At 37.8% G+C, this 22,595-nt stretch overlaps 1 protein-coding gene across 4 annotated transcripts in view; it reads left to right on the top strand.

The window, feature by feature from the left end:
- Positions 1-22,595, top strand: part of LOC144091682 (netrin-G1-like) — a 170,890-nt gene that overhangs the window by 111,505 nt on the left and 36,790 nt on the right. For all 4 annotated transcript variants that reach the window (XM_077624218.1, XM_077624219.1, XM_077624220.1 and 1 more), the window contains one exon: positions 12,548-13,191. In XM_077624218.1, the coding sequence (XP_077480344.1) occupies positions 12,548-13,191 (644 nt within the window). The remainder of the gene's footprint in view (positions 1-12,547; positions 13,192-22,595) is intronic.

Raw genomic sequence — 22,595 nt, 5'->3', positions numbered from 1 at the left:
GGCTGGCATCAGACTAAATGCTCACAAGATTTTGCTTCATCAGATCACAGCCTTGTTAGGCTGCATTTTGAGCCTGTTTGAGCACTGATGAGCTCAGATCATTCATCTGGGATGTGTGAGGGTTAGACAAAATTGTTAGTCAGTGACCGTACCGTGTTATGTATGCCACTGGCTTGGCTGCTTCACTAACGTTTTGATGACTTAACATAGACATGTTTGGTGTAAAATGGCTTTTCTTGTATCCTGAGAAATGATGGCTATCAGCTCTGTAACTACCCAAACAACATTTGATCACCTGCTCATAGGTTTCGACTAAATAGAAGCAGAAGCAATTGCTATTTCTTAATGAATTTCAGATTATAATTCAATTCTTAATTACAGTTTTACACAAAAATCTCCGATAATTGTATTGTTGTCGCTCCTTTGTGTCGGGCTTCCTTTCACAGTGCTTAACTTGTCAACCGTTGCCGCAGTGACAAATCCACAGTTGACGTGCATTCCTAATGCAGTCACTGTCAAACATGAGAAGGAAATACTTTGTAAAAAGGATTTCGCATTGTATTCAGTCACTTACCCGTCTACTCAGACCAATCTATTTCTCAGCAGGACCAAGAACACATGTTTACAGTGATGTAACTATGAATTTCATGCATCAGATTGGTTTTCTATGGCCTTTGATGGACATTTTGACTAACTTCTGGTTCAAGTGATACCTACTTTATCTGGTCACCATGCTGGGGAACAAAAATATCCAACATAGTGTGAAGAGAGCCATGGATTTTCTTTGTTGTATAATTGCTAGTGGCATAATGTTGGTTCTTTTTACTTTAGGGTGTCATTGCAAGTTACTCTGCATGAATATTGAACACAGGCCTACAGGAAATGCATTATATGTTTGAGTGACAGCACCTGGAACCCTCCCCGGCTTCTTCACAAACCTTGTCTTTCGGAATCCCTCTTGGACACCGCATGGTTGCCTCCAGCATAACAATTTAAATCCCACCTGATAATAGCTCTTGCCGCACTGACAGCTGTCATCGAGTCAACGGTGTACACTCTGTAGTTTGTTTCTCAAATTAGCAAGTGCATTTTAACATAATTCTCTTTGATTTTTTGGGGTCTTTAAAAAAGCAAAATTAACTCTCAGGGGAGGCAACCAACCAGAGAGCAAGATATATTATTGTGGCTGAAAATTTTGAGCAAGTTTCATCTTACCAAACTACAATTACTGATGCACAAGTTTTTTTTCTTCTTCCCAGCAATACAGTATTAAACCAGGCATGTGCGCACTGCACGATATTGCTGCTCTGCGTCTTTTCTGGTTTACTGAACTGTAATATGTTCTTAGTTTTAACAGAAAATCAAACTTTTAGCTGCGGTGACCCTCACCGTTACAATCAACTATGACTTACAGAGGCCATTTCCACCTACCGTACTTGTCATTGTACATACTCTATACTATACCGTAATATACTGTAATATTTTGTAGTATACAATTATTCATATTTATATTGGAAGAGGACATAATGATAGTCCGCACTGATGTTTATCTTTTTATATGATTTAGTTAGTAGCAGTATATTTGAGAAAATGTGTTTGCTAAAATCAAATTTGAAGTGATGAATTACTTGCCTTGTATGTTAAATTATTTATTTTTTTATTGGTCGGAGGGAAGACATTTGTGCAATCATTTGTCTAAACCAATCCTGACTGTATGTAGGAAAAATAACAAAAGAAAAAAAGTAAATATGTCTATTCTTAGGACCATTGCACTGCAATATTTTATACTCGCAAAAAGAAAATAGAGGGCACTATGGCTTCCTGCAGCCAAACAAAATGTTGTGTAAATTGGTCAGGTAAGAATTAAAATGTGTTTTTTTTTTTTTTTATTAGAATAAACCCAAAAAAATGTTAATTAAAAATCATCTGCTATGTTAGTTTAGTCACTGTTCCAAAAAAGTGGAACATTAGTTTTGCTATTTATATGTTTCCCTATGCTAATAATGAATGTTTCAATGATAGACAACATAAATGCCATTCTGGCTTGAGAAACCTTTGTGGTCAATTAGCATTAATGCATGATTTATTGTGTTTCCCACACAAAATTAAATTAATTGCCAAAATAATCAAGATTCACTTTTTTTTCCAAATCACATTGTAACTTATTCTCAAAACACCTCAAATGTAGTAAATTAACAATGGAAACTGCATAATCACATTTTATCTGCTTAAATAGTCCACAGAGGAGTCACTGGGGCAATTTCCATTGTCTCTCTCGTTTATTCAAAGTCGAATCCCTATAACGGGATATTGCTATTCAAAAGGTGCATTAGTTTAGGTAGATCAACTGCCATACTCCCACTAAGAAGTCAAACCTGGGTGAGGGTTTGGCAAGGCTGTTCCATCTCGCTGCCAACAGACACCCTCCAAGGGATTGTGCAGGCAGATGCCCACACTGAGCAAAGCCAGCGAAACAAGACTGCATGCACACAGTGTGCGCGCCCTGGAGTCTCCCGAGCTTAGTCATTATTTGGTGGATTAGCATAATACTACAAGCCAACATTTTCAATGGCTTATCAATGAACGTCCGCAGAGTTGGTTTAAATCATTAATTAAGTGTATCAACTGTCCTCATTTGCCGGATTCAACATATAGGGAATTCATTGCTGGGATTATTGGTAGTTTTTCTGTCACTGAAATATATATATATTTTTAAATAAATAGACTATTTAAGTAAGGGTTGCTAATTTGTGATTGATCACATAAGACTTAAAAGCGTATTTTAAAACCATCAAAAAAGTATAACATTACTAATTTAGGTATATACCTGTTATATATAGTTATATATGTGTATATATATACATATAAATACATACATATTTATATATATATACACACATATACACATATACATATATATATATATATATATATATATATATATATATATATATATATATATATATATATATATATATATATATATATATATATATATATGCATATCTGTATGTGTGTGATTTGCACTTCCATATATCAATTTAGTTGAGCGGACGTTACTGGAAATCTCAGTTTTCAGTAGGTTTAGAGAAATTATCTTGTAATTTGGTTTAGTGAGCATTCATGCATCAAAGGAAGGCTGTCAATATTGTGTGATGAGACTATTCTGAGAAACGTTGTTTGGAAAAAAAAATCAATTTGATGACACACCAGGCAATTTAATCTCATCAAAAAAAAAAAAGAAATCGCTGGACTCATACAAACTGTGATTCCTGTGTTCTCATTGGAAAACTGCAGTTTTAGATGCTCGTTCTTTGAGCGAGTCTTGAGAGACCATAAAACTGAAAAAGAAATTTTGAAGGCAGCTCAGTACAGTCCGTTGTTTATGACATATCACTCAATTTGTGTAATATTTGTTTTTAAATTGTTCATATCTTTTCACATTTTTGACCTAAGAGTTTATGTAATTCACCTTAAGAGCACACTGCTAATTTTTCTCCCATATATTGCCAATTCAAACACTGATTTGTGTCAATAGTGTTGGGTCGGAAGTAGTACAGAAAAAGCATGATGCTCCTGAGTCATGATCGTGAATAAAGACCGGATTTAGAGTAAACCGGTTACTTTTTAAAATGCATTATTTCAAACTGAAATATTTCTCCATCAGCATCTCCTCCCAGGCTACTCTTGCCTTTTAATGCCACCACCTCCCTGCCACTGAGTTTTCCCAAACCAGCTACTAAAGTAGGCCAACCGAGAGGATGAAACCAAGTAGTTTGTAGGTGGAAGTGAAACGAGGTATAAAGTCAAACAGCCTACAAAGATGGTCTGTATCATTGCGATTCCCCGAGATGCATTCAGGAGCTGTCACAGCATCTCCTACTGCCATGTTTGGTGCGCTAACAGAGCATTCGTAACACCTTTGCCCATGATTTCCACAAATCTGTCGCATCAGATGAAAGCAAATTTTACAGAAGATAAATAAGGAGAGAAGAAAATCTCAAGGAGCGGAAAGAGAGGCGTTTCACTGTGCCACTGAATATTTGTCTATTGAGCCAGTGGGAAGAAAGCCATGCCTTTTGGGTATGAATACTGGATGCAGGATTAGAGGAGAAAAGGAAAGGGAAAAGACGGCTGTTTTAATAAATGGAAAGATATCCTCACTTGAAATTCACCTCAGCTGAGTGGAGCAACATTGTTTTGAATTATGCAGCCATCAGCAAGATATGCGCAAGAGGATGAAGTAAATGACAACGTTGTATCTGCAATCGTTTTTGGCCAAAATAAAATGGAATCATCATCACTACCCTGTATCATTTAAAATAAATAAATAAATGCATATAACATTTCACGTGAGACTCCTCCAAATGCACCATTTGCAGATTATCGCTTTATTTCTGCTATGTTAAGACCATCCCAACTACCTAATGAGCATGAGTGTGTGCACAGCGATCACAAGATCAACCACTGCATCTAATCCCTCATTAAAGTGGATTGCAGCCTAAAACCAGTGTGCTTCTGCTGTGTTTGGCAACAGAAATGTACACATGGAATTCTACAAACAAGCAAGCCCTCGTCACGCACACACAAACACACACACTGCTCTATGTGGGCTCATTAATTTGTATCTCATAGGTTAATTCATCACTAACAAAGTGCTGAATGTAGTATCTTTAATTTAAGAAAACTGGAGTTTGTTGGTGGACTTTTCCCTGCGGTCCTGTAAAACTTACTTTTCAGCTACAAAAAAAACACAGTCTCCCTCTTATCTTCTTTTAGGTATCAGACTAATCATTACTTACTCAGTCACAATCAACTGGTAGAGAACCCTTGAGTACCTTTGGAGAATTGCGAACTATAATAGCAGCGGATGATTGCAGTCATTGTTGGGAATGCAAGTGGATCCACTCGTAATTAATCAGTGGCGGTTGCACTACTTTTTTGGGGGCCTTTTTTCTTATTATTTCTGGAGCTTCTGGCTAATGAGGGATGTGTGCGTGTGTTTGTGTTTTAAAACCCTACCAATCAAATTTAAAAGAGCAATATGTAAGGTCAAAAATGGTACTGCAACTAAATATTGTGAGGAAGCTGTTGTGCAACAATTGTCTCCATTAATCGAAGGCATATGCATATTTTGTTTTGGGAATTTGTCATAACTCCTTTGATAGTCAGAACTTTTTTTGCTCTATTGGTAGACAATACATTTAATTCTGACTGTAAAAGTTTAGCAATCTTCGTTTACATAGAGTACAGAACTGTAGCAAGGCAGATAACTGGTCTTGTAATTGGCTAATGGTGGCGGGCAACACATCTATTGTAAACACAGAATCAAAACAATAACTAAAACGGGCTTAGTATCAACTTTTACAGTGGTAAAATCCTGTCATTAGCATTACTGCCCATTTTAGAGGTGTTTCCAAAGAATGTCTTTTAAAATATAAAATATATTGATGAATAATTGAAGTGCAAATCCAACATTGCTGCTTTAATGTCCCACTACCGTGACCGGACGTTTGGTTGCCGAACGTTTGGTCGCCGGACGTTTGGTCGCCTGGATGTTTGGTCGCCGGACATTTGGTCGCCGGACGTTTGGTCGCCCGGGTGAATATAATTTTGAGAGCTGGTTTCAACAGTAGATATTTAGATATTAAACTCTCTCTCATGAATATAATTTTGAGAGCTGGTTTCAACAGTAAACTCTGTCATGTTGTCAAACGTCCGGCGACCAAACGTCTAGGCGACCAAACGTCCGGGTGACCAAACGTCCGGCGACCAAACGTCCGAGTACCTCCCACTACACTCCTACACTAACAGATATTTACACACAACTTGAATAATAGAATCTTGAGTAAATAGTATTCAAAACTATCATGACTCACGCAGTTCCATAACTGTAGAAATTGTAAAAAAAAAAATACAATCATTCATGTAACATGGATCAATAAAATGTGAAAAAATGACTCAATAGAAAAACTAGGTTTATTGGGAGATGTGTTGGAATATGAAAATGAAAGAAAAACCCAAAGAACATGAGATTTTTCTGCACAAGTTAGCAGAAAATATTAAAAACTATCTTGCATAAAAACAACAACATTCAATTACTCTTCAAAAACTCCCTAATTTAAAGGGAAAACATACAATCCAAATAGTTAAATGTGCATGTCTGTGTTCTTTATATTAAGGGTGTGCCTTGCTTTTAAAAGGAGTTTGTTTCTGCAGGAGTGTGCGTTAGGACATCTTGGGAATGAGTGTGGCCAAGTGTCATGATCCTCCAAGCTCTATAAAGTAAAAAGCCCAAGCTTATCCCTAGAGTCATCTGTCAATCATCTCTGATTCAGAGACGTGGTAAAAATGAAAGGCATGCAGGGAAAGAGACGCACTAAGAAGAGAAATAAAGACAAAAAGAAGAAAGTCTCCTTTTAGAATGACTAAATAGACCTTCAGTGATCTGACGGAGGGCCCTGGAGCTGAATTACAACTACGCTCTGCACAGTTAAATACCCACAGAGGGAATGCTAGGCCTAACCACAATATTGATTTTAATCATCTCTTAAAAATGAAGACTTAAATAAACAGAACGGTTCTGCAGGGGCAGTGTGAAAAATATCTGAAATGTGTGAATGCGGAAAATGACGACTGATTGGATGTTTTTGGCATTTTGTGCTCCCCTCCACGGGATGCCCCTCCTGATGCAGCAGAGGCATTTCAGCTTATTAAAAGGTTTTGCATTTATAGCGTTGATATGGTTGCCGAAAACACCATTCCGCCCTGCTCACACCTTCATGGATACCCACTAATGAGGAGTAAGATGAGCTTGGTTGTTTCAACTTCCTAAACCTGGTCTCTACAAACATAGATCAAGCCAATCGTTAGCTTACTCCAGGGAACAAAATAATGAAAGGATTACATCTCTAAACAACAAGAGAGTAACTTTTAAGCTTCACCATTCTTCTTCTTATATTGGGATAATAATACTTGGACTTCATTTGCAATATGAAGCAAACATGATGTCAGACTCATTGATAACCCGTCCTTTGTTTATGATATATCGCTTGATTTTTATATCAGCTTTCTGTCTTGTCCGGGAGTCTATTGTTTTAGAAAACAATCCGCAAAGGACTATTAAATCTATTAAATAGTTATGGTAAGAACTTTACAGAGATAGCTATCTAGCGGTTCTATTTTGTTACCACACCCATTTTTAAAGCCGTTTCAGATGACAATGACTATACGGGCAGTGAAAAGTTTAAATCTGAACAATTTTCTCTTTTATACTTCTTAAATTAAGCTTTGTATATGAAAAAGTACCCTTCCTATTGATGAAACACTGGTTTTGGTAAATGACAGAATGGTACATGGTCGATTGGTCGCCGGTCTTTTGGTCGCCGATCTTTTGGTCGCCGGTCTTTTGGTCACCCGGAAGGTAAGTGATAATTACCATTTAAATCGTTGCTCAAATTCCCTAAATACAAACTGTGAATTACTATTTAGTCATACTTAATGCCCTATTCATTATTAGGCTAAAGAAAAGCTCCAAATTTCCCGGACTTTTATTGTTTTTAGTTGGAGAACTTGTTAAGACCCTGACTGACGTCGCTTCTTAAAGGGACAATGCATGTACTTACAAACTCTTATACACTCATACGTCGGCTCAGTTAAACTGTTCATGGCCATTGTTGGCTTTTATTAATGCGTAGACCGTGTTGTTTTACCTTGTTTTGTCGCCGGTCTTTTGGTCGTCGGTCTTTTGGTCGCCGGTCTTTTGGTCGCCCGTTGTCGCGGTCGGGGCGACCAAAAGACCGCGACCAAAAGACCAGCGACCAAAAGACCGCGACCAAAAGACCGGCGACCAAAAAAACGGCGACCAAAAGCCCGACGACCAATCGACCGCACATGGACAGAACGGAACAAATTTGTGCTGCTACGTTGTAGAGTTTCTACCAGATCGTTCAAAACCCATTTATTTCATTTTTTATATAATTAAAATGAAACTAGAGGTCATTTCGGAAAAGCATCATTTCTCAAAGCATAGCAAGACATTAAATCATGAGCCTGTGCAGTCATTAGTCGGAAAAATAATGCCAACATTTCAAGAGTTCTGCCCGTGAAAGCCAATTTATTAGCCAAACTGTACGTATTGACAGTCATTCATGTGTGAAGCCTTCCATTCAAAAAGGTTAAATTGCTGTCCCCTATAGTTGGAGAGATTTTCCATGTGTTCACTCTGTCAGAGATCTCTTTTGTTCATTTATCCAGAAGGGCACGTATTTTAATGGGGTTGAGTTCAGGGCTCTCAACCAAAGTTTCGGGAGTTTTGACCACATAATAAACTATTTTAGCAGCCTGGTGTTCTTACACTTATGCTGAGCTGCCAAAGCCATGAACTCTCCATGTTAGAGGAGTACTTATCACCCAACTGTGACTTTACACTTAAAATCTCAAGCACAGGGCCATCATCCTGCCATTCAAACCAAAGGATAGTGCCACCCCGTATAAAAGTTAATGGAATGTAAAACTTCTTTTATATCCGAGTGGGTGCTGAAGGCTCTTTATTCTATTGTGTTTAAGCTTTGTGGATCTCCCAAATTAACTGGCACTAAAAGATGGAGATGCATCATTAGAACATGGAAACATTGTCCTACCTCATAAGGATGCCCTCTTTCGATGAGACTGTCACAGACTGCTGTTCAAAGTGGTTAACCAGAGTAGTTGACATGCTTTGGATCACTCCCAGCGGGGCCACAAAACAAAACGTGTGGTAGCGGCAGAGCTCTTGTTTTACAGGATACTCTTGGCTCGTGTGTAGGAAAACTATCACAGCCATTTTAAAGATTTGAATCGGTCCTCTATTGCTGTCGGAGATATGCCAACAGACATAAAAGCATTTGAAAAATAAATACTTGGCAGAAGTTGAGGGGTGTTTTTAGGTGTGTGGTCCTACTATCACCTTGTTGACCATGGTCCAGCTTGGGTGACCTCTGGCTGACCCTGAACCATTTGAAAATATGATTGTAATCCTTGTGAGGATTTGGTCTGGGTGTCTATTACCACTGTAATCTGTCACACTGGCATCCAATATTCATTCCACGTCCAGGTTAAGCCCCTCTTTCTGTCTGCGACACCCATCACCATGGGAGAGGAGGCGAGGAAGATGGGGGCTGGGATGCGATGTTGGATGGTCTCATGGGCAAATGAAAAGAGGGAGAAATCTCAAATTGAGATGGCTCAGCTTCACGAGTCGCTATAAAGACTTTATTAAGGAACAAAAGGCTTCGTTAACAGGACAGAAATTCTAAGATTCTCACAACAAAACATAGACATTGCACATTCCAGCTATTTATTTACACTGCAATAGAAAAGTCTAACAGTTGCATACATTTGGTATAGTTCCATGGACCAATATTCCATTATGAAGGAACACACTAGTTATGCAAATGTGCAATATTAAGGAGATTTTCAATTGCATGTTGGAAATGCCTTTACATTTTTTTTATTTTGGCTAGAAGCTAGAAACATACGTCTTTTGTATTAGTGTGATTCTGTATCTTACTTTAGCTAGTGTTGGTCGATCAGATCAATCAATCCATAGGCTCTCCCATTGGCAAATATTAATCCAGACTTCATTGGACTGACTTGGTTTGGTTAGACAATACACAAATTCACTGAATGATGGGATTTCTAAAAGTTCCATAATATGGAATTTAATTTAACTTCTATTCATCAGAATCATCCCAAATCAACATAGTTTGAGAGCAAACTGCCTATCCCATCTCAAGTCATTTCCTATTCTCAGACCCCCAGTAAAATGCTCTTGAGGAGAAAACAACACATTTGAAGTAATTTTATATACATTGACTCCATAGATACAAACTACTGTGTACTGTACTGTGATAATGTTTGAAGATGAGTCAAGTTAGAAGAGGGACACAAAGGTAGAGCAGAAGAATAGATGCTACAGGCTGGGCTCAATTTGCTGTCTGAGCTATACGTCTGACACATCTGTCACACATACAGATTGATTTGATTAGTGGGAGCCCATCCATCTCGATGTCTTATCAGCAGGCAGTAAATTTATATTCCCTCAAGTCCCATCCTCCATCAATGGCTGCAGTGTAGACAAGCCAAGGTTGTCAGTACCGCAATCACATCTTCGTTTAAAAGGCAAAGATATTTGTCCATATTTCTGTTATTTCATGCTCAAACCATTTCTAGAGTTTTGATTTTTTTAAACAGTCGGCCAAACTTGATATAAATCGATCCTTAGTGTCTAATGAACAAAATACATTGTAACCACTGACTTTGATTTTCGAGTGATGTAGGTGATTTGACTCATCACAACCAGCATCGGTTAGGTTTATTTATTAACATTCTTCTTTTTAAAAAAGCTACCAAAACACTCTACTGTTCATTTATAACTGGCTGATTATGCATCGATTGGGCAATTTTGTACTATCATTACGATTGTATTTCCTAACAAACAGATATGTAGGTCAATTGTTTTTAGTTTTTTTGTCTTTTATTTTCAAAATGTTTACTGGGGACACCAAAATTCTAGATCAAAATTCATTGAGACAAGTGCTTCATAATGGGTCTAAAAGCACTTCACATAAAGAGGTAAAGTTAATCTCACTCTCCACTGCCTAAACACTCCAAATAGTTCTGGCTCGGTGAAGTGCAGCCGAATGGAGTCTGCAATCAAATTCATGAGCCTCTGTTTACGACATTGTTGATTTTTATCTTTCTCATTGGCTGTTAAATTGGGTTAACAGTTTGACAGTAATGGGGACAATGTGATAGGAATCCAGAACAGGAGTCTGCCGACAAAACACACACACACACATTTTGTAATTTGATCAAACTAGGTTGTTATAATAAGAAGGAAAAAAAAGAAATTAAGTGCTACAGCAACCTCAGATCTGTCTTAGTTTTCCGTGAGGTTGAACCTTCCCCACTTCTCAACCACTTATCACACCAGTGGGAATTATACAAACATCTCGAGTAATTACACAGGTTGCGGTCAATTATTTCGGCATGTGCCAAACCATTAATTGCTTAACAAACCCCTTACAGCTTCCCATTCAGTAAAACACAGATGTCTGCAATTGATTTTCATGAGGGCATGCACTAAGTAATTTTATCTCTTTCCTTTTCTTGGCGTTGAGGTTATTGAGTGGCCCGGTGGTTGAGTGGTTAGCGCCTCAGCCTCACAGTTCTGAGGTCCTGGGTTTGAACCCAGGTTGGTCCTCCTGTGTGGAGTTTGCAGGTTTTCCCCGGGCTTGTGTATACATGTTTATAACAATATTTGTATGACTCTTGGTAAAATAATTACAGCTAAAATCAATATATTCATGATGTTTTTCACCAAAAGGGAATTTTTGTAAAAAAAAAAAAATCTTGTGCACGTGGTATTGGTTCTCCAACAATGTAACATGTTAATTTAATATATATATTTTTTTATGGGGAGTTCAAAAACATACAGAGCACCAGGTGCTGCAGATAATGCTACGCCTCAATGTGCCATAATAAAATGGTGTTAAGAATCCTGGGTAGAATAGACCGTTCAGCCGTCTACCACCTTACAGTTAAGTCTCCCCAGAACAGGAAGATCCCCGTGGGGAAGCAGGATATTATTAATGGAACCCTCAAACAGTTGCTATTTAATTGTCACCTTCCCATGAAGGACGAAAGAAAAAATGGCAAAGTTTCTTAGTCCAATAGTCCATTCTCACTCAACTTACTTTATCTTTGCCTCATTGCATCACCTCCCATGTAAGGATTCCTTCTTACATGTTTTTCACTACATCATAATCACTCCCGCACTCATGCTGTGTGCCATCTTCAAGCTAATCAAGTAGTGGATTATCTTTTACTGATAAATTTGAGCTTGTAGCACTTGAAAGGACCTCCAAGCAGAGTGCCTCGGGCAAAAAAATAAAGCCCCAGGGAGCCTTGTAATCACATGCGGTGCAGTAAATCGTACACATGTTTTTGAAAGACCTCTTTAAGTGGAAGCTTGATGAGATAAATGCCAGTATTTTTGCATTGCTTTTTTAAAAATATTTATTCTATATTGGTAAAAAAAGAAATTGTCCAAAATTCTACATCGAAATGCAATAACTGTCAACCCTATACTTTACTATTCTAACGTGTCTGTTGGTGAATTTTCATGAAAGGAAAGATAGGATCAAACATTTTGTGCTTAAATTCCAAATGTTGATTCCTTATAACTGTAAAGGCTGTCAAAAAAGTCAAAGGGAAAACATTTTTGCACCCCAAATTGTAAATGTATCATAAAAAGAGACAATGATGATTAATTAATACATTAATCAGAAATAATTGTACACTATACACACTGTTCATAAACAAAAAAACATATACAAAGAGTAGTAATTTGAAATGATTTAAACATTTCACTATCATAATATATTTTTTATTACACATTGACATGGCATTCTGAAGATGTATAATGACCAGCTGCCAATGAAACCCTGCCTTAATCATTATATTTTCCAATTAACTTATGATCATTTTGGTTCTTTCTCTATAGGAAAACCCCTACATGTGTAATAACGAATGTGACGCTAGCACAGAGGAACTGGCTCACCCTCCACAACTCATGTTTGACATCGAGGGGCGCAATCCGACAACCTTCTGGCAGTCGACATCCTGGAAAAGGTACCCAAAGGCCCTCCTGGTCAACATCACGCTGTCTTGGAACAAGACCATTGAGCTGACAGATGATATCGTCGTCACCTTTGAATCCGGCCGGCCAGAACAAATGGTTCTGGAAAAGTCGCTAGACTATGGACGTACTTGGCAGCCATATCAGTTCTACGCTACCGACTGTCTGGATGCCTTTACCATGGAGCCCAAGACTGTGCAGGATCTGACCCAGCATACTCTGCTGGACATAATCTGCACTGAGGAATACTCCAGAGGTTATGTGTGGAAGTATGATAAAACAGTACGCTTTGAGATTAAGGACCGCTTTGCACTATTTGCTGGGCCTCGACTTCACAACATGGCTTCACTTTACGGACAATTGGACACCACTAAGAACCTGAGAGACTTTTTCACCATCACAGACCTGAGAATCCGACTCCTCCGTCCTGCCACTGGAGCTACAATGGTGGATGAAAACAACCTCTCCAGATACTTTTACGCCATTTCGGACATCAAAGTCCAGGGCAGGTAAGAGCTTTGTGCTTTTGCATATTTCCGTAAGCAAATGCTTAGAAAGAGAAGTACTGGGGTTAGGAACGGCATTGCTGTTTATCAATTCAAAGTTGATTGCGACTACAAATTACAGAATACAGTTCTCTACCAGGATCAATTTCAGTTTTAACTTGAGAATCAGAGCATAATAGCAATTATTTATTATTAGAACCATTTTTCTCATTTCAAGTAGGAGGGTGAGATTGAAAACGTTAATATTTATTTCTCTCACGGACCGGCACCAGGTGGCTCGTGAACCGGGAGTTGGGGACCGCTATTGATATGTACTGCAAAAATAGATGGCAGTAAACAATAACTCTAACAGTTAAAGAGTGTCCCCACATTTTGAGGATGAGTGTGTTTACTTCCGGTAAAGACACTGGTTTTTCAATTTCATAGAATATGGTAGATGCTGTGTAGGAATAAAAATTCACACGCTTGTTTGCCTCTTCACACCTACGAGGCTTGCAGGACAAATATTTAGTATGAAATATCACAACAATCCAAATCTACTGTTACAGTATGTTGGTATGAATGTTTCATTCTGGCACAGTGTGGCTAAAGATGAATTTAACATAATTACAAAAAATGGAAACACACTGAACATTAGGAAACCAATCAAGTGTACCAAAGGTATTAGGAATTTAACTGTTAACAATTCTGGTCTTTGTACGATGTTGGTCATCTTACATTGTGTAGGTGCATACCAACACAGAACTAAAAAGAAGTAATAACCCTATAGAAATCGCTCGCTCGCAAATGATAAAAATGTGTTGATTCTAAGGTCAAAGACTTGCATTGAAAACTCCGATACTACCTCCTCTGCACGGACACCGCCCCCTCACCACATTTACAATGAATTGGTTGGCCGATAGTGCGCTATGCACTGCTTTTGCTGGTGTGAAAAGGCCTTTGAACAGAAAAAAGCCTTGCAGAATTATGAAAAGGCAGCCCATTAGCTGCTAGTGGTTGCAAATGCTTTGTACGGTTTCCTATTTGGGCAAAAATGACTAAAAACACGAATCAGTCACACAAATTCAATGGGATTTAACCTTTCATGTGAGGAACTTATCTAACTACACAAAGCAGACCTAGGCATATCATCATCAGGCCAGAGGAACTAGCTAACCACCGTGAAAGTGATGTTTGCCTGAGAAACAAACAAATGGCACTAGTTTGAAAGGTAACACACAGTTCAACCATAATGAGATACACTTTATACTGGAAGGTTTCACTCATTCTTTTTGCCCTCCCTTGCTAAATCACCGCTCAGCTCTTTTCTCCATGCGTCGTACATGAGACATAAGCTCCTTAACCCCTTGGGATACGGTTCTGTGAGACTCGGTGGGAGGAATTTTTGCTGGGGCACTGAGGTTGAATCTTGCACATTTGCCATCTGCCTGGGTAAGGAAAGAGAAGTGCCATGGAGGGAGAATTTCCGTAGAAGAGCCGCCAGATTTTCTGCTCTTGACACAGGAGTGTGAAAAACAAAGGCCAAATCCTCAGTTCTTTCCTCAAGTAGGTCAACCAAGCAAAGATATCGAACAAAGTCCAACTTTTCAAAAGCATGCCCCTCCACAGAAAAGTAGATGTAAAAGGCAGTGGTGTCATGCATGATGAGCCACCTAGAAGGCTTTATTACCGAAGGGAACCATACTAGAAGCCTCGGGATGGAGAGAAATCAATGCAAAGAATTTCAAAATCCAGCAAAGCATGTAACGGTGTCATAGATGTGAACAATGCAAGCCACCCAGGACTTTAATGAATTAGACACCCTTGTCATTTTTTTATCAGCTGTGCTAAACGGAGTATGGCAAAAGAAAGCGTGAAAGGTTCAGAAGATTTTCTAATTATCTACTGTATAACTTTAAGATAATTGCAAAGCCCCTCTTTTCCTACATCTTTACATTAACGGCAGCCTGCAATTTCACTAACTGACCCATCTCTTCCATCTCGTCTGTGATCAATACAGTATAATTAAGGTAGAAGAGCCCACCAAAGGATTCCTCCCTTTCTGTAACCCCTCATACCCATGTTTCGCTCTATTTCTTCTGGGCAGAGGACATGTCTCAGCGGGGACTGTGCTTCCCTGTCTTGAATTATACACTAGGTTGCAGACCCTTTCCATTCCTCAACCTCCACTCCAGGGATAAACAACAATCATTGAGCCATGAAAAAAAAACAATACTGACAACAGTCGATGGGATGTTTGAGCAGATTTCAATCAAAGCACTTTTACATCTTTTCACGTCTTTCATGGGCAGTAATGACTTTGCAAAGTTTGGGGCCATCCCACCAATTTTTACCCCAATATTTTATGGAAGGCGTAAGCAGGAGTGTGAAGTTGTTTTGTTTCTCGGTGCTTTTAGGGGTTGCATTTCATTTTCTCCAGCTTATGTGTAGTCTCAGAGAGGGCCACTAGCCTTTCACCTGACACATCAAAGTCAAATGTAATGGAATAGCTGATTTAAGCGTGGCCCCAAAAAAGAAAAACCTATCTCTGATGTAGTATCACAGATGGAATGGCACAGGTAAGTATGTTTTTCAAAGATTTTCTGTAAAAGTTTTATTTTCTTTTGGGGGAAAAAAATGTTTGAAGGGTGGAATCAGTCAATATTATGGCATTTCACAGGCCCTTTTAGCTTTGAGGGAAGTGAGACATGTTTTATTTTGTGTCGTGGTAGACCGCAAAGCCCCATGATGGATTAAGACATTTGTGGTCTGATTTTGATTTTTTTTAAGGATCCACTATGCTAAACAGATTGATCTTGGCACCTTTCTATACGAAAGCCCACAAAAATGTCATTCCAGCTTTTAATGTGTAAAAAGGTGAATTTCTGGTGGGTTTTTTTCCTTAGATCTCACATTTTTCGCACACTGTTGTCAAAATCGCAAGATGGAAGTGTTTAGCTGGGTAGATAAGGTTGACTTTGCATGTTTGGTGACTCATGCAAAAAGAAGATCTCCTGATGGATATGGTTCAGATACTACTTAACTCCAAAGAGGCTATAGGATAGGCTTAAAAGGCACAAACATATTCATCCGATAAACCTGTACTGATCCACCTGTATGTCAATCAAAAGACAAATCCAATGATGAATAAGGATGACTGACTGACAACACACCTTCCTTTTCCTGTCTTTTTTATCCAAATACCATTGAATAATGCCTTTCAGTCATAGAAAAGATTACTATACATATACATAGAGTCTTTCTTTTGCCCCATCTTCTGTATGTCATCTTCTGACTGAAATGGACCGCAATTGTCTGCTTTTTCCATGATGAAATGACAGCAGTGATAAAAGAAAGGGGCAAAAAAATAAATCAATGTATTTATTCTATCCTCTTTCTAATGGTGCATTTTAATTGTGGTTAAGTGCATGTGAGTGCTGTTAGTTGTACATATCAGCAGTTTGGTGAGTGATGGCGTTCCCTCAAGGGAGGAGCATACAAGAAGTCAATCTGCCTTTTTCCCTCCCTCCACGGTGCTTGGCTTGCTCTTAGGCAAGCCTGTAGTCGACAGATAATCTATTTGTGCTAATTTCATGTTTCTTCCTGTCCAGTTCCCCATTGAATAAGTCATTCCACTTGTCTTCCCTCCTTAGTCCATCTTTTCCCACACACTCCATCTCACACGACCTGCCTGCCATTATATTGACATTATGCTATGCTCTGCATTTTAGACTCGGCAGTATAGACTAGTAATAATGTGAGAAAATGTCAAAAATGTTGAAATGAAAATCTTTAACTGGTCATGCTAATAGAGACCATCTGCTTACATTCAGACTGCATGCTATTCAAAAACATTAGATTAGTTTAGAACTTTATTTCATTCCGTATTCGGGAAATTTCTTGGTTGCAGTAGCAAGACAGACACAAGACACACAAGACATTGTAGAACTAGGTAAAAAAAATGGAGCCACACACAAGAAGTCCACAAGGTGGGGACCTTCTGCAGACGGAGACTGAGTCTTTCTTTTTTTGTTTGTTTGTTTAGCAGCGAAATAATTCTTTAATCTGCGAATGGTAACACAAATCCTTGTTTTTTCTTTTGGTGTTGTCAGTAGGATTTAAACCATAACTTCTCACAGTGCTTCATTACCAACGTTTTCATTTCTCTATCCAGCTACAGAATTGGAAATCAGCTCATTGCGGAGAGCAACATTGTTATTTTGCTGTCCCTGAGTAACCTGACTGCTTTGGCAGTAAGAGTAACAACCTGTAAAATAGTTGTTCTCAGGTATACCAGAAATGCTCTGGTCACTGTGTTCCAAGTACAGATCATGTCTGGCTCTTTGTGATCTTTTGGAAAGAATTGGATGACTGATTGTGTATCTCAGTTTTTGGAACAAGTTGTGATATTACAACTGCTCTTGTGTGAAAAGGAAGCAAATCTGTCCATCAGTTTTGTTTCTGCTTAATCATTGTGTCAATCTCATCCTTGCCCTGACCTCACCTATCCAACTTCACCCTCTTTGCTTACAATATATCTATATGTGGCTCGTGAAAGCAATCTTTTTTCATACTAGTATCCTAGTTCAGGAAAATGAGCCCTGTTTCAGCATCTGAATTAAAATGTCTTCTTCAAGGGCATCTGGCATGTAGCTTTTCTGTCCTGCAAATTTAGCAGATGAATAACAAGCAGAGGTCTGGCCATTATGCCACACAATGTTGCCGCATTTTTCCGAGCACGGATTCCATCTTCTCTTTAAATCCTGGTCTATTTGACTCTCTCCTGCTTACCATTTGCACATACCAATGGCGGGATGAACGACGAAGGATTTTTACTGCTTAGTCTCTGTTTGCTGAGTTGCTCATTTCTTTACACAATCCAGCTTAAAGCCATTGTACTGTATTTTTAATATTCAAACCCCAAACAATAGATGGTTTGCCTCCTGGTTGCATCCTGTTTGGTTGAAGGTTACCACAAAATCAACGTGACCTGTTGATCCTAATGGATGGCACAAAAAAAAACTTGAAACACCTTATTTCACCTGTTTTGAAGCAAAACCAAAATACTAGCTTTGGAATACTGTACTTTGCAGCGTTCCTGCACATAATAGGTTTTGTTTACTATAATTAAGAGAGAGAATTCCTCATCCTAACCAACAAGCTGTGCTTGTTTGCAATGGAAATGATGTAACAACTAAGATTGATAGGGGTCCTTTCATTACCAGATTGTTCTTTGAATATTCAAGACTGGTTGAATTCCAAATCATCCCCTCAGTGAATATTAACCCAAATGTATTCCATTGAATATACTAATAAACCCCACACATGTGCCTTTTTTCTTATAAGGGATAAAACACATGAGGATGGCATTTGCGAACAAATTAGACACTTTCAGAATTTAATTCAAATCTGTCTACATTTGTAAGCCATACTTCTAGCTATACCTTTTTATCTTTCAATGTTATTTTGCCCATTTGATCCTTTGCATGTTACAGATAGCAAGTGATGTTTCTCCTTAGAAATGAATGAAGTATATTTCCGTTATGAAGCGAGCTACCACTTATCTCGATTTTTAAGCAAACTGTGTGTTGGAATAATGATTAAAACCTTTTAAATCATTATTAGTAATATTTAATAAAAATTGGAAAACATCTTTCAACATAACTGGTTACACTTGCAAGGAGGTACCTTGTGACGTCGTCTTAGTCCACAAGGCATTCTAAATTGCAGTAACTGAATCATTGTATTTAATCGCGAAAAACATGTTATGTTATCAGTACAATAACACCCTAGATGGTTAGAAAAACAACTGTGTGAGAATTGCCGAAGTAAGCATAAAAGTTGAACAAGGCATAATATTTTCATTATACGGTAAACAAAGCAGTATTATAATGTAAACAAAGCAGCCGTATTTTCAAACAATAATGCGATTATCGCCATCTGCTGCTGGAGTCCCGTCAAAACAGTCCCGTTGTGTTTTGCCGAAAAGCGTCCGAAAACAATGTGTCCTCGAGCTGTGGGGCCTTGAGGAGACGATGGGGAGGAAAAAATGTCCATGGTCCCATGAATTTATTTATAGCCTTATTACTTATTAAAAATGCTTACAACACATATAGAACATTCCATAATAAACCCAACACTGTGATTAAATATATCATGAGATCCAATCAAGGTAACTGATTTATGTACAAATAAATTCACACGATAAGTGACAATGCCCCGAACATCGAACTTATAAAAGCCACACTCGCCACGCAGTCCCTCACTATTCACCACAAACCTGTGGTGTCGAGCTGCTTGGAGATATAGCGAGCAAAGCGACAAGTGATATGAAGATTTTATCAGCAGAGTAGATGACAGGACGCACGACACCTCAACAAATCCCTTTCCTGCTCTCAGCCAAAAGGCGAGATTTTTTTTTCCTCTTTACTTTTTAATCTCATGTTCTGGTTGAATTCATTAAATCTTAGATTTTTACACCGGTCTACCACCATATCCTTCTATTTATAGATATTGTACATATTCCTGTCTTGCAATATAACAGAAATATTCATGTAGCTGTACCTAATTATTTATAACTCCTATGAAAAAAAAGATATTAGGGTAACACGCCAAATGAAAATGGTGACACATATTACATTATACACTTCTTAATCCTTATAAAGCTTGTCAAATAATATGTCAAAAGTAAAAAGTGCTCATTTTGGTATTACTTGAAACATCAGGGCTTTTCTTTTTCTCACTGGCGACAGAACACATTCAACATTCATGTGCTGACCCATTTCATTAATGGAGATTTCTTTTTTCGGCGTGTCTTGTCCCTATCTTTTCGGGCTTCAGCCGTCCTCATAATGGTCCCCGCTGTCAGGGTTTCATGACTAATCCCCTCATTGACCTCTCCTTCACACGCAGCATCCCCCCACTCCCCCACTGATGATTTAGTAACATCAAGAAATACATGAAAAGAATCAGCAGAAATACAAGATTCATTCAGTAATGCCTCAAAGTTAAAGTCATTTTAGCAACGAGAGACATCGGCTCTGCTTGGGCGTTTGTTTTAATTAACTGTATTTGGAAAGTTGGTCATTGAATATGACTTCAATTATCTTTTCATCTTTTATTTTTTTGTCTGAAATCTATTCTCAGAAGAGCCAACATCAAATGAGCTCATTTACAAAAGATGTCTGAAAAAATCTGCCTTTAAAAAAGGATGGAATGTTTGATTGAAGCTGTCAGAGAGATTTTATTGCAACAATATGAATGTGTCCTTTTCACAGGTAAATCAAAATAGACAGAACAATAATAATCATATTGCGAAAATAACTCTGGAATTGTCAGGCAAGATTATGGTTTTTTTTAAGGCTGGTTGAATTCAATAATGTTTAATTTAGCGGCTATAAAATAAATATTTCCTTCAACAGGAGCGCAAATCCGCTCTGAGGTACAAATGTTTTGATCTTTAAATTTACATTTAATGAGTCCTGAACAAAAAAGAAACAATTATTTAGAGTGTTCTATGTGTAAAATTTATAGTTTGGGCTAAATCTCAGATATAGTACTGAAATACTACGGATATAAAATGATATTGTACACTGAGAATGTGCTTTTTGTATTCTGAAGTGGTCTGTGGTCTACATTTTGGAAGCTTACTTAGTACTAATGAACAAAAATATAAAATAAGCCAATGGACACAGTGGTGGGCAATTAGTTATCCAAAGGAAAAATAGGAAAATAGTTTTCAAGGCCAAACCAACACGCCTTCAGTCGTGTTCCATATTAATTCACTTGATTTATAAAAAGCAGTCATTTATATTGTTAGGGTTGTTTTAATAAATGTATGTCATCAGCATCTTACAATTTCCCAAGCTATTTAAAAACATGAATTTAGATAACGCTTGTGAATAAAATTCATTAAATCATTTTGCTTTTGGGCTTCTGAAAAAAATAAAAATGGTGGATGGAAATTAAATATATTACACAAAAATATAACCAGACATTTACATTACAATTTTCAAAGGGTGATTATGCTCATAAATGTCCTTTATACAAACATAGGTAAGTGTATGCGACTCCCCGATCTCAGAACTGTCTCATTGTAATTAACCTTTTAAAATTATCTACCGTATTTTCTGGACTATAAGTTCCCTTTTTTCATAGTTTGCTTGGGCCTGTGACCAATCCTCAAATGCAATTCTTTTTTTTCTTCACTGAAAGCCTGTTATGTCATTTTCCTTACCTTTAACTTACATTATTTTTATCTGCCGAGCTTTAGTAAGAATGTCGCTCAATTGGCAACACTGAATACAGAAGTCGTTATCCTAGATGAATCCAAAAACGACATAAAGAGACCACCAAGTGTCCAGAAGAATGATTACCTTACCTCTTATCTCAGAAATTTCATATACTGTTCATAAGACCATACCATAATTCTATTTTTCTCATATAAAATTGAGGCATAAGCATGGATTTATACCCAAAGAATGTCGCCATGCTGTTTCATTTTGCATAATTCACACAAACATGCGTACACACTCACACGTGCACATCACAACAAGGATGATGTGCTAACATGCTGATTTTCTCAAGCGAGATATTTCTTTTTTTTTCAGACTGATGAATAAAAACTGTTCAATAATAGGAGCATCGAGACATGAAAAGCGATTCAGAGTAATCTTCGCTCACAAAGCCAGTGAATGCAAACTCTTATTATGTACAGGCAACTGCTGGTGCATTAGCCTTCAAGCACAGTAAATGCAAACAAAAGAGCCCCAATTGACAAAAGAAGAAATTAAATAACAATTGAACAAAGAAATAGAATGTCCCCTCTTTTTTTTTCTAAGTTCGCCGGGGGTTTAGCAAGCTGACACAGGTTACTGGAGCATGATGACTCCCCCATGAGCATGTGTGCTGGGTAAGAGTTAGTTATGTGGAATGATAAATGGATACACACATATATAGCACTTTTCTATCTTCTAGCATACACATATACTCTTTACTCTAATGACGAAGCCACACAACTTCTCAGTTAGGAAACGACTACTTTTCCACTAAGCCATGACACCCAAGAGTCAAGATGTTGCTTTTATTAAAATGTAAAAGGTTATTGACATGGTATTCATTAGACAGAATGGCATTTTTTTTTAAAAATATACTGTATTTTGATTGAGAATAGTTACATAGTGCATAAAACTGGATTTGTTTCTGTTTTTTTGCAGGTTCTTACTTTATGCAACTCTTTTCATTTGCACAATATATACTATTTTTCGCCATATACTATTTTTCGCTATATACTATTTTTCGCCTTATACTATTTTTCGCCATATACGTACTATTTTTTGCCATATGTACTATTTCTCGCCATATACTATTTTTCGCCATATACTATTTTTCGTTATATAAAATTTTTCGCTATATACTATTTTTCGCTC

The sequence above is a fragment of the Stigmatopora argus genome, chromosome 17 (genome assembly GCF_051989625.1).
Source record: "Stigmatopora argus isolate UIUO_Sarg chromosome 17, RoL_Sarg_1.0, whole genome shotgun sequence".
Taxonomy (NCBI): Eukaryota; Metazoa; Chordata; class Actinopteri; order Syngnathiformes; family Syngnathidae; genus Stigmatopora; species Stigmatopora argus.
The sequence above is the reverse complement of the archived record's forward strand: the minus strand, read 5'-3'. Positions and strand labels throughout refer to the sequence as shown.